General features: G+C 47.7%; 1 protein-coding gene across 2 annotated transcripts in view; it reads left to right on the plus strand.

The window, feature by feature from the left end:
* The first annotated feature begins 971 nt into the window (after window positions 1-971).
* Window positions 972-12,762, plus strand: part of CLPB (ClpB family mitochondrial disaggregase) — a 163,178-nt gene continuing 151,387 nt past the window's right edge. For both annotated transcript variants that reach the window (XM_068555530.1, XM_068555531.1), the window contains exons 1-2: window positions 972-1,434; window positions 4,878-4,929. In XM_068555530.1, coding sequence (XP_068411631.1) covers window positions 1,029-1,434; window positions 4,878-4,929 — 458 coding nt within the window. In that variant the 5' untranslated portion in view covers window positions 972-1,028. The remainder of the gene's footprint in view (window positions 1,435-4,877; window positions 4,930-12,762) is intronic.

Here is a 12,762-nt window from a genome sequence, read left to right on the forward strand (position 1 = left end):
TGATGTGTTAAAGTGAAAAAATAAAGTCCCTGTGTCGTGGGTCTCACATCTACTGGAGAAAGACAATAAACAAAACAAATAAGTATTTAGCATGTCAGGTGGTTAAGTGCTATGAAGAAAAAGTAGGCAGGATAAGAAAGGGGAAGGAAGATTGCTAATTTAAATAGAGTCATCTGGGAAGGTTCTGATACTGTGAAGTAAGTGCAGGAGCTGGAACTGGCATAAAGAAGAGCTTCCTCCTTTGCCTACCAGTGGGTTCACTCTGGAGAAGAGAGGGCAGGTTGGGGTGCAGGGAGTCAGAAGACTTGAGCTTTATTTATTGATTTACTGACAAATCCTTTCACTTTTGAGCCTAAATTTCCTTCCCTGTATACGGGAATTATAGTCCTTGCCCAGGTTCCCATATGCAGCTACCATGAGGATGAGATGAGATAGCCCATGTGAAAGCGCTTTGAAAATAAGACAAGCAAGATTAGGCGTCAGCTTTTCAACCGAAAGGAAGTCTGTGTAGGAAAAGAAAAGGAATTCCTATTTCAGGTGCACCAGTTACCTAGATATCTTTTTGAAAAGCAGTCCCAGGCTGAAAAGAGATACAGGCTAAAAGAAATAAACATACGTTTCATAATTGGCCTTCGCTGAAGATTCCTGTTTACTTTACAACAGTTCGAAATTGCGTCGCACGTTTTAACTAAACTTGGAAAGCGGCTCTGGAATTCCAACCTTAACTCTTGATCGCCGCGCCCCTACTTGGTTGTTTCCCTTCTTGCCACTCCCCCCAACCCGATCTCCATTTCCCAACATGCCTCGGGCTCCCGTAAGTCGGCAGTCATTCTGGCGCAAGTTCCAGAGCCTTCTGGGAAGTGTAGTTTGTTTTTTCCTCCTCTGCGTCAAGATCTAGGGCTGTGGACTACCACTCCCGTGAAGTAGTGCGTAATTCCACTACGCGGCGTCTTCGAACGCGCCGCGGCAGCCATGTTGGACGTGGCCAGCACAGGGGCCGGCACCAGGGGGTTACCGAAGAAGCTGTCATGATGCTGGGGTCCCTGGTGTTGAGGAGAACAGCGCCGGCGCCGCGGCTGCTCCTCCAGCTGCTTAGGTCCCCATCGCTCCGGAGCCGTGGGAGTGCCACCGACCGGAGTGTGACCACCGGGGGACGCGGGGAGCCTCAGTGGCTGAGGGCAGCCATCGGGGGGCGCCCTGGAACATCGCCGGCCTTACTCACCAGAGGAGGGACAGCCACTGGGGGGAGCCAGAGAGGAGGTACCGAGACCCCCTGCCTCGCAGCCGCCACGTGGGGACGCCTTCCTGGCCCCGAAGACGCTCTGCCTGGACAGGACAGCTGGAACGGGGTCCTCAACAGGGCCGGAATGGGCGTGTGGGCGCTGGCGACGGTGCTGGTGGTACACTGTTACAGCAAGAGCCCGTCCAACAAGGGTGATTATCGGGACAGTATGGGTTTGTGGAAGTGGGAGGCGGGAGGAGCGTCCTGACTCCTTATCTTTGGAGGGTGGGAGTTGCATATAGATTTAAACCACCGGAGCCTCAGTCCTGGTAGGACCTAGATATCATCAGGTCATAGAGCAGGCCGAAGAGTTCAGTGTCTCTGAGTTGTATAATTTCCCAAATTGTACAACTATTATTGTATAATAATACAGTTATTACAGGTCAGCCTCCCTTCTTTGAGCATCACTTTGTCCATCTGTACAATGGGAGCATTTTCTCTACCGTATCGCCTGGTTCAGTTCCTCTTTTAAGAGGTCTCCAAGGAACCGCGCGTGTTTTAAGGGCAACCATTAGATGGTTTAGAGAAGTTGCCCTCCCTAAGGTGGCCTAAGAAAGGAAGAGGAGACTTGGTTTCAATGCCAGCTTTGGCCCTGCTCGCCCCTTGCTCCTCTCTAGCTTCAGTTTCCTCGCTTATACAGTGAAGGATGATTTCTCAGTACTCTTACAGTGCTGTTATTTTGACTCTTCTTGGAGTTCAGCAGCGTGGGTGTATCCATCAGGGAGACTCCTAAGGTTTTGCTGTGCCTGGTCTCAGGCATGAGGTGATCTTGCTATGTGGGGCAGTTGGCAGGAGAAGGAAGACAAGGAAGTGGCTCTGTAGAGCCCCAGAGCAGTCATGGGGGCTGGCTGACCCAGGCTGGCATACCCCCTGGGTGCATGGAGCCGAGCAGGGACTGGGAGAGCAGGCAGAGAGCTAGACTTCTGGCCTACGTGGGTCCAACTACTCAGGTTCTCAGCTTTTCCTCAAGGGAGAAGACTAAGGCATGGTGTTCCTAGATTCCATGCATCCCAAGCTCTGAGATTTTGGACCAAGAGGAGGGACTCCCTTGACATTCATTTGTTTATTCAGCAGATGTGACCAGCTATAAAGGAAGGGCCTTGGATGGGGAGTAAGGACACCTGGGATCTTGTTTTGGTTCTACCTCTAACTCCCATTGTGACTTTGGAGTTTTGCTCCTCCTCACTGGTCCTCTGTTTTCTAATCTACAAAATGAGGGTGTTGAAATAGAACCCCTAAGGGCTCTTCTAGCTTGGGCATGCTATGATTCTATTACTTCCAATATTTTTATGAATACTCTGTGTGTGCCTACTTTGGAGCTTGATGTAGAACTCCTAACTTAACACAATGCCAGTTAAGGGGACAGTGCAGGCAGTTAGACCTGTGGGTCTGGTGAGTGGTCTGACAGTGTGTTGTTGGGGGATCAGAAGGCCAGCAGGGTCAGGAAAGCCTTCCTGAATGATTGGAGACCTTCCTGGAGGATGGGGAATTTGAACTTGAGTTCCAAAGGATAAGGCAAAGATGAAAAGGAGAGTGAATATTGTGAGCTCCATGAGAGCAGCGAGTGCATCTTGATATTTTCAGGTTGATGCCAGCTCCCTTCCTTAATACTTTCACGTTGTTTGTCCACCATAGTCTCTGGTATTTAGTGTAGGTACTTAGTAAATGTACCTTGAGATGGTTTGTATTCTATGCAGAGGTTTCCAGGAACAAAGATAAAGTAGTCGCAGGTCAGCTTGGCATGTATAGAGGCTAGCAGAGTGTCCAGCCTGGTTGGAGGACAGGGGGTCTTTGGAATGAGGTGAGAGCAGATGGAGTGGGGTCTGGATATCAGGCACGAGGGTTTGGAAAGGTTGGAATTCTCCTGTAGGCAATGGAAAGTTGATGAGCAGGGAATGTTCCGAGGCCAGTATGTTTAGAAGGATGAGGGGAAGGTGTCCAAGGTCTTGCCTTAGAGCTTTTGGGGGGCTCCAGATTGGACTTTGTGGCGTGTGAACCCCAGCAAAGAGACTAGGGTCTGTTCACCAAAATAGATAATGACCAAAACCATGACCAGTTCAATCCTTGTGACCTGCCAGTTACCCTGTCTCCTTACTTTGAGTTGTAAGCTGAGACCCTCAGCGCAGCACAGTCATTACTGCCCTTTAGGAGCCAGGAGGCCCTGGTTCTGATCTCAGCTCATTCCTCACTCCCTCTGTGACCTTGCAGAGGCCACTTCTTTTTGAAGACTGAGGGGAGAGTGGATACAGCAATATCTGAGGAAGGCTTGTTTCCCTTCTAGCTAGGGGCTGCCCAAGCATGCCTGGGTGTGCGTTGGGAGAACAACTGGGGAAGGTAACCAAGGAAGACCTGGCCCTGCAGTCTAGGCCAGGAGGTGAGGTGGAGGCATATGCATAGGTCTGAACCACAGAACTGATTTGTATATGCATGATAAGGTGGATATTGTACACGTGAGGAAACTGAGGCTCAGGAGGTTAGGTAAGTTAGCCAGGTCATACAGAAAGTAAGTGGCAGAGTTAGGACTGGAGCCCGAGTCTGCTCCTTCCACCCTGCTCCAGTGCTTCCTCTCATGTTTTACTGGGTGACTCTCTTGGCTGGACTGAGAGCTCCTTGAGGCAGGGATGGGTACGAGTCTGTCCAGTGCCCATCAGTGGAGCTCAGGACCAGCTGGGCTCAAAGTGTTCCACCGGCCCAGGAAAGAATTGTGCCTCTGCTGACTTTTGAGTTTTTTCAAGCCAGGCAGCTTTTCCTTTTGGCCACAAGGTGGTGCCAACAGCCTACAGGCTGTCCAGGCCAGGCCAGACTTAACATTGCCTTTCTGCTAGGCCTGGTGATTCCTAAAGGATTGATTGGAACCCTCTGCTTTGGATCTCCCTTTGTTGGGCTTGGCACTTGGGTGTTTGCAGATTTTTCAGCCATTATTTCATTTCTTTAGTATTTCTTTAGCATCCTTGTGAGGCCGTCAGGGCAGGGATTACTGTCTCTGCTTTGTAGTCAGGGAAGCTGGGGTTGAGAGGGAGAGGGGCTGCCATAGCACATGGTGAATAGCGGGCAGAGTGTATTGGAGCCTGGCCTCCTGGTCGAGGCTGTCTCCACTCTCAGAGGGGCCCACATGCCTGCCTGCTCCTCCCTATCCTGTCCCTCTTGCTGGGCTTGTGACCTGTGACATCAAGGTTCAAAACTAGGCTGAGAAACTGAAGTTGGGGGAGAAAGTGGGGCAAGGTAGGGGGATGATTAATAACAACAGTGATAATCACATAAACCTGCAGAGCTTTATAGCTCATGAAGAGTGAAGGAGTTCACACACTGATTACTGTAGGCCACACGTGGTACTAACACGTTATTTGGATCACCTTTGTGATGAGAGTTAAGCATTTGGGCTCTAATAGAAAGATGTGGAAGGCAGGTTGTTAACAGAGGCTACCACGTAGGCAGGGGATGACTAGCTTTCTCTTTGTATATCTTGGCATCCTTTCACTTGCTAAAGCCCATGTTTCTGAAGTGCCTCCACTTCCACTGTCTTACTGGGCCCTCCAAGCAGCCCTGAGGGGTAGGTCCTGGCCAGGGATTTGACCAGTGCCCCCTCTCTCTTCAGATGCAGCCCTGATGGAAGCTGTTCGAGCCAACAATGTCCAAGAAGTCAGCAGGTGAGTGTCATATCCCAGGCCTTGCTCTCCCGCGCTGGAGGGCTGAGGGGGATGGGCCCCTTGCTCTGGTGGTGGCTCTGCCTTGGAGGAAATCCTCACAGTGAGCTGGGAACTGAACCCTGTGGCTTCCTTGTAGTCACCGAGTCACTTGGGCTCCTTTGGCCCAGGTCAACCCTTAGATATTTTAAGGTAGAGAATCAGTCCCTGTGTCTTTTTTCTGGCCCCAAACATCCCCGGATCCTTTGGCTGTTTTGTTCTTTGAAGGGTGTGGTTTGGAGTTCCTGTACATCCTGTAGGTTCTTCAATGAATCTTCCAGTTTGTTCTTGTTTCTCTGTGGGATTGGTCACTTGTAATTGCTTGTTGCCTGGATGGGGTGTAGGTGGGCACCAGTGGAGAGGCTTGGAGGTTTGAGAGGGAGCTGGAAGAGACCTTTCTGCCAGAGCAGCCTGCCTGCAGGGCTGCGTGCACATGCTGGGCCCCTGCCCAGGGGCTGACTGCATTTCTAGCCTCCCTGGCTCAGCTGTTCCCCTAGTGACCACTGGTCAGTTAGATCTGAGACTTGTTCTTGCTCAGGGACAGGACTTGACTCGGGCCTCAGCCTGGTGCCCAGGGCAGGGCAGAGTCTGTGTTCTGGACGGATGCTCAGACGTAGGGCATCAGTATGGGACTGTTGTTTAGGGGCAGAGGCTTCATTCTTGGTGAAACTAGTGGCCCGCATTAGCCCTAACTTTGGCCATTTTTTTGCCTTTTATATAGAGCTAGGTGGCCATAGGACACCCTCCCTTCCACCATGTCCACATTTTAAACAGGAAGTCAGGTGTTAGGAGAGGCTGTCACTGCACCCAGCGCTGCACACCCGTTGGTGCTCTTCCTCACTCCAGGTGCCTGAACATACAAGAAAGTGTTGAAAGGCAGTCACAACCCCCATCAAGACTTACTGCTTTGATTCCCTTTCATTTTATCTGCAGCATTATTATTGATTCTCAAGGGTGCTTTTGAGTATTAATGTTCAAGACTTAGTTTTTAATAAACCACTTTTGGAAGTATGGGCTGGGAGTTGTTTCGTAGCCAAATAAATATGATGGAGCAATAGTTTAATAAACATGCGATGATGCATCTTTAAAACCAAGCACAGATGTCAGCTTGTTGTTACAAGAGCCATTCATAACTGCAGGCAGTGCGTGGCCAGAAACAGATGAGCCTCGTTTCCTTCTGCTGCAGTACGATGGCATGAGGGGGCGGAAGGTGGCTGTGCCCCGTCCTTTAAGGCCTTTGCTGACCCTTTAATCACCTGCTGATGACTGCTGAGGTAACTGCTGCCAGGCTGCTGCTTTCCTCTGGCGAGCCAGTGTAGGCAGTGCATTTACAGAGCGGCAGTGCGTTTACAGTGCAGCAGTGCTGTGAATCCACCTTTCCATTATCTAGGGGAGGCTGAGTTTACCCTGTTCCATTGAGCCCCCAAGGGTTGATTGATTTAGCTCTTTCAAATACACATTTTTCTCATTAGCAGGTAAACCGCTGCCCCAAAATTACAGGAAGTGATTGAATTTATGTTGTGTGTGTGATTCAGGACATTCATCCTTGCCTGTGTGGATAGGGTCTGTAGGGACTTTCCTGTGTGTCACCAGTCTCTAACCTGCCTTTCTCCTGCCTCCTCTTGTCCTATCTCTCTTGGTCATGATGACTCAATCAGAATCTCCCTTCACCCCTCGTGAGGGGGTCAGAGATGAGCAAGGCACAGACCCTGCCCCTCAGAACTGACAATCTCCCCCCTCCACCACCACCTGGTCTCAAGGAAACAAACATGTAACCTACCAATCACAGTTCTTCCCACTCAGAGAGCTAGACCTACAGGTAGGGGTGGGGAGAGCCCGACCACCCTTGCTAGAAGGAAGCTTTCTTGAATTCCTACCGCAGGTCCTTGTTTAGCCTTTTTACGCCCTAGACTCTGCACAGGTGCTTAACGCTATCCCTAATTTCTTCCTCTGTGTGTCCTGGCCTTTAGTTCTGCCCAACAGACCTGCTGATACCAGGATAGAATTCCATTCTCAATTTTTAAAAAATATTTACTATAGTTTATACGTGGTTGGGTCACCATGTGTATGATGTGTGGTTAAATCAGTATTTGGAATAAAACTCAGACCTGGTAATAATATTGTCCTCTACCCTCCTTTCCTCCTTGCCCTCTCTGGATTCTATGCTGTGTGTGTCTCTGCCTTGATGGCCCCCTACCTTCTGCTGGCCCCAGAGCCTTGGGAGAGCTCTGGATAGTGAAGGGCAGCAATCTGAAGCTCTTCTGCTCAGAGGCGGGAAATTTCATCATCCTCTTTAAGGATACTCTGGAATCTGCAGTTCCTAGGTTCTAGGTGTGGGCCCTCCACACAGATGGCTCTCTGTACACGGTGCTCATTACCCTCTGCTTAAAGCCTCCCAGCGTCAGCTCAAGTCCTACAGCCCTTGTGAAGACTTCCTTGACTCCTCCCAGCTGAGTGTGATCTTCCCGTTGCCCCACACCTGCCTGCTGGTCTGGGAAGGTACGTGGGTCATCTAGGAAGAGCCGTGTTAGCCATGGCAGGAGAGGAATCCTTTGCTAGAAGAGAGGTTGGAGGTCAGGTGGGAGAAGCAGGGCTGAACATCAGGACTGAGGAGGCACTCAGCCCATGAACAGGAAAACCAGTGCGGTTCCCATGCTGCCCAAATCAGGAACAGATGAGGAATCCTCATGCAGCAAGCCAGCAGCTCTGGACAGCCACCTGAAGTGTGGGCACTGTTGACCTGTTTTATGTAGAGCTGGCTAACCGTTTGTGGTATAGGCCTGCCTGGCTAAAGGGGCAGGGAAGGTTCTGCCACTCGCCACACTCTTTTTTATATTAAGAAGGTTTGGGCTAGACTTCACCTTAAACCACTGGATTGTGTGCCTCCCCAGGGCAGGGACAAGGTCTGGTTTCCCACATGTCTTATCCTCTTCTCCAGCACAGTGAAAGTTGGGGAAAGCTGCTTTTTTTTTTTTTTTTTTTTTGATTTCTTAACCTTGAGGCGCTTAAAGGCTTAGGTTTTTTGTTTTTGTTTTTAATTAATTAATTATTTTATTTTATTTTTGGTTGTGTTGGGTCTTCGTTTCTGTGCTAGGGCTTTCTCTAGTTGTGACAAGTGGGGGCCACTCTTCATTGCGGTGCGCGGGCCTCTCACTATCGCGGCCTCTCTTGTTGCGGAGCACAGGCTCCAGATGTGCAGGCTCAGCAATTGTGGCTCACGGGCCCAGCTGCTCCGCGGCACGTGGGATCTTCCCAGACCAGGGCTTGAACCCGTGTCCCCTGCATTAGCAGGCAGATTCTCAACCACTGCGCCACCAGGGAAGCCCCGGGAAAGCTGCTTTTTACTGACTTTTCAGCAAACCTGAAACAGGCAATCCAGAGTCTTATTTCCATACTCCCATTGGCTATATCAGAGGAAGGCTGGGTCCCTTTTTCTTCCCATTGTCCTCGCCTCCTTTCTCCCTGTGTGGCAGCTGTTTCCTTCCTCCCCCAAGGCACTTACACCTTGTTAGCAAGTTCAGGTCTGGCTCTTCAGGAGTGGAAGCCCAGGCCTGAGGCCCCTGTCCCACCTGTCAGCAGCATGAGCAGGTGGCCCTGCTCCTGGGCTCAGCCCAAACCCAAGCCTGGCTTCTGGACTCAGGAACCACTCACCCGAAACCTAGGGCACAGGGCAGTCTGAAGTTACATCTGTCCAACCTCGGGCTGAGCCATGTGAGGAGCTGTCGGGGCTGGCAGAAGTGAGGCCTCCTGTTCTCCCAGTGGAGATCACATTTCCTTTCGAACAAACTTGGGCGAAAGGCTATACCCCTACCCACTTCCCTTCTCCCGGCAGGGAGCTGGACCTTTGCTGAGTGCTTTTTTTGTTGTTTTTTTGGTTTTTTAAAAATTTATTTATTTTATTTTTGGCTGCGTTGGGTCTTTGTTGCTGCGTGCAGGCTTTTCTCTGGTTGCCGCGAACGGGGGCTACTCTTCGTTGCGGTGCGCTTCTCGTTGCAGTGGCTTCTCTTGTCGCGGAGCATGGGCTCTAGGCGCACGGGCTTCAGTAGTTGTGGCTCGCAGGCTCTAGAACGCAGGCTCAGTAATTGTGGCACACGGGCTTAGTTGCTGTGCGGCATGTGGGATCTTCCCAGCCCAGGGCTCAAACCCGTGTCCCCTGCATTGGCAGGCAGATTCTTAACCACTGTGCCACCAGGGAAGCCCTCTGCTGAGTGCTTAACTCAGTTGTTTCCATCCGCCCAAGTGCTTTTTAAAAGAAGGATGTCTGATGGTGTCATTCTTGGACTGCAGACTGCCTGCCCTTTCTCTCCAGGATTCATTTGTTCATTTGACAAAATTTTACTGCGCACCTGTCATATGCTGGGTTGTATACTTGGCACAGGGGACATCTGACCACTCATGATTCCTCCCCTCAGTGAAGGAGTCTGGGGAAGACTGTGGTAACACAGTGTGATCACTGCTGAGACAGGAGGCCAGCATATGCCACTAATCAACCTGGGGGACCAGAGAAAATGTCCTAGAGGAAATGACACCTCTCGGACATTTCCTAGTGAAAAAGATTAGAGTCTTAAAATATCAGGAGGGCTTAACAAATAGAAGGAGAAGGCATTCCAGGTAAAGGGAACAGTGTAAGTGATAGCACTGAGGCAAGAAACAGCCTAGAGTGTGTGGGAGGAGGGGAAATTATATACTGTTTGGTGTTGCTGGATCACAGCCTGAGGCCAGGAGAGACTGGAGATAGGAAGGGACCTGGTCATGGAGGGCATTGTCCATTTGTCCCTCAGTCACCCACCTGTGCGGCCTGTCCGTTGTGCCTAGCCCTGAGCTAAATTTGTGTTGGTGGCAACAAAATGAGGAAGGGGAAGCAGTACTTGCTCTGGAGGAGCTCATTGACCCTCTTCTCAGGTGAAGAGGGAGCACATAAGTCAAAAATCGAGAACCAGCAAAACAAGGCACAAGTTGCCTAACTTCTATAAGACTAAGTAACATGGAAATATAATACCTATAACTTACAGAGTTGTTGAGTGTTCATTAATAATAATAGAATTATTACTTAGTTCAACCAATATATATGAGTGCTTATTAGGAGCTAGACGTTGGACTGAGTGCTGGAGGTACAGTGGTGAACAAGATTGGCACAGTTCCCGCCCTCTTGGTACTTACAGTCTAACCGGGAGCCAGGTGACGAATTATGCAATTATAATTATGTACTTCAAAGTGATGAACAGTTTGTCTCTTCAACAAATGGTGCTGGGACAACTGGATATCCACATACAAAAAAATGCAGTTGGAGCCCTACCTCACCTATACACAAAAATTAACTCAAAATGGATCATAGACCTAAATGTAAGAGCTAAAACTATAAAACTCTTAGAAGAAAACATAGGGTTAAATCTTTGTGACTGTGGGCTAGGCAAAGCCTTCTTAGATATGGCACCAAAAGCATAGGAAACCAAAGAAAAAATTAGATAAATTGGACTTCATGGAAATTAAAAACATTTGTTTTCAAAGGACACTTTCAAGAAGGTGAAAAGACTCTCCCACAGAAAAGGAGAAAATATTTGCAAATTATATGAGATTTGCATCCAGAATATGTAAAGAACTCTTACAACTCAACAATAAAAAAGTTAACCCAATTTAAAAATGGACAAAGGATCTGAATAGACATTTTTCCGAAAAAGATTTTCAAATGACCAATAAGCACGTGAAAAGATGCCAAACATCATTAGCATTAGGGTGATGCTAATCAAAGCCACAATGAGATACCGCTTCTCACCCATTAGGATGGCTGTAATCAGAAAGACATAATAGCAAGTGTTGGTAAGAATGTGGAGAAATTGGAATCCTCATATATTACTGGTGGGAATGTGAAATGGTGTAACTGCTTTGGAAAACAGTTGGCAGTTCTTCAAAATATTAAACATAGAGTTACCTTATGATCCAGCAAGTCTACTCCTAGGTATGTACTGCAGAGAAATGAAAACATGTATATTAATGTACTTGTACATGAACGTTCACAGCAGCATTATTCATAGTAGCCTAAAGAGGGAAACAACTCCAAAGTCTATTAACTGATCAATGGATAAATAAAAATATGGTATAGCCACACAGTGGAATATTATTTATCAGTACAAAGAAATGAAGTACTGCTAGGTATATGCTACAACATGAATGAACCTTGGAAGCATTATGCTAAGTGAAAGAAGCCAGACACAAAAGACCACATATTATATGATTCAATTTACATAAAATGTCCAGAACAGACAAATCCATAGAGACAAAGTAGATTGGTGACTGCCAAGGACTGGAGAGGCTGGGGTTGGGAGGGAATAGGAGGTGACTGCTAATGGGTCCAGAGTTTCTTTCTGGGCTAATGAAAATGTTCTGAGGTTAGTAGTCAAGATCACACAACTCTGAATCTACTAGGAACAATTGAGTTGTGTACTTTTAATTGATGGATTTTATGGTATGTGAATTACATCTTTTTTATTTCTCCTTTTTTTTTTTTTAGAGGAGAGTTTTTAAAATATTTATTTATTTAATTTATTTTTTGGCTGTGCCGCATGTCATGTGGGATCTTAGATCCCCGACCAGGGATTGAACCTGTACCCCCTGCAGTAGAAGCACGGAATCCTAACCACTGGACTGCCAGGGAAGTCCTGTGAAATATATCTTAATAAAACTCTTTAAAAGGTGAAGTACAAGACACTTGGGAATCTAACCTTGAGTATAGGAGGGGTTAGGGGTGGGGGTATGTTGTCAGTAAGGCAAAGCATCTGAGTGAGATTGAAGTGAACTCTGAAGGATGAAGAGAAAACGAGAACATTGTGTTAGAAGGACAGTAGGTAGAAGGCCCTGAGTCAAGCAAAGATGTGAAGGAATTAGAGAAGGCCAGTATGACTGGACTCTAGAGAGTAAGTGGGAGAGGGTGTGAAATAAAGTTGGAAAGTTAAGCAAGGACCATATCACACTGGATCTGTTGGCCAAGTTAATGATTTTTATTTTTACTAAGAACAGTGGGCAGCCATTGAAGAATTTTAAGGTGTGTGTATGTGAGAGAAAGAGAGAGACACATACATGGTGACATGATCTAGATCTGTAATTTTAAAAGATCACTCTGGCTGCTCTGTGGAGAATAGATTGATAGAGCTGTGGTGGATGCAGAAGACCGGTTGAAAGTGACTGGAGTAGTCCAGACCAGAGAGGATGATGGCAGGTGGTGACTTGAAGTAAGATGTCAGTAGCAGAGATGGGGGAGGTAAGCTAGACAGGACTTGGTGATGTGCAGAACAGTGTCAGTACCTGGTATGTAGTAGGTACTCAATATGTGAATCTTGAATGAATGAATGAATGAATGAATAGAATTGGATACGGTTGATTAGGGAGAAGAAGGTGTTAAGAATGAATTTCTAAAAAAAAAAAAAAAAAGAATGAATTTCTGTTTCCTGGCTTGATCAGCTGTGGAGATGCTGTTACCATTCGCTGAGTTGAAGATCCTGGAGGAGGACTGGGTTGGAAGAAAAAGATGAGTTCAGTTTTGAACATGCAGAGTTTAACGTTTCAGTGAGATATTCAAGTGGAGAGGTCAACTAGGCAGTTGAGTGGGTCTTTCTGACTCTTCCTGCTATACATAGCATGCTGCCTCAATGATCGATTTAGAGATTGTTTTGACATTTTGTTTTGATTTCTGGTTTGATGGTTTTAGACAATAAAGTACTTCATACCAGTTAAAAGTTTTTTACTGGACACCTTTGGAAAAAAGTCTGGTTTGATTTGCAACACAGGAAAGAAGAAAGGGTT

This window comes from Eschrichtius robustus, chromosome 11 (assembly GCF_028021215.1).
Source record: "Eschrichtius robustus isolate mEscRob2 chromosome 11, mEscRob2.pri, whole genome shotgun sequence".
In the NCBI taxonomy this organism is placed as follows: domain Eukaryota; kingdom Metazoa; phylum Chordata; class Mammalia; order Artiodactyla; family Eschrichtiidae; genus Eschrichtius; species Eschrichtius robustus.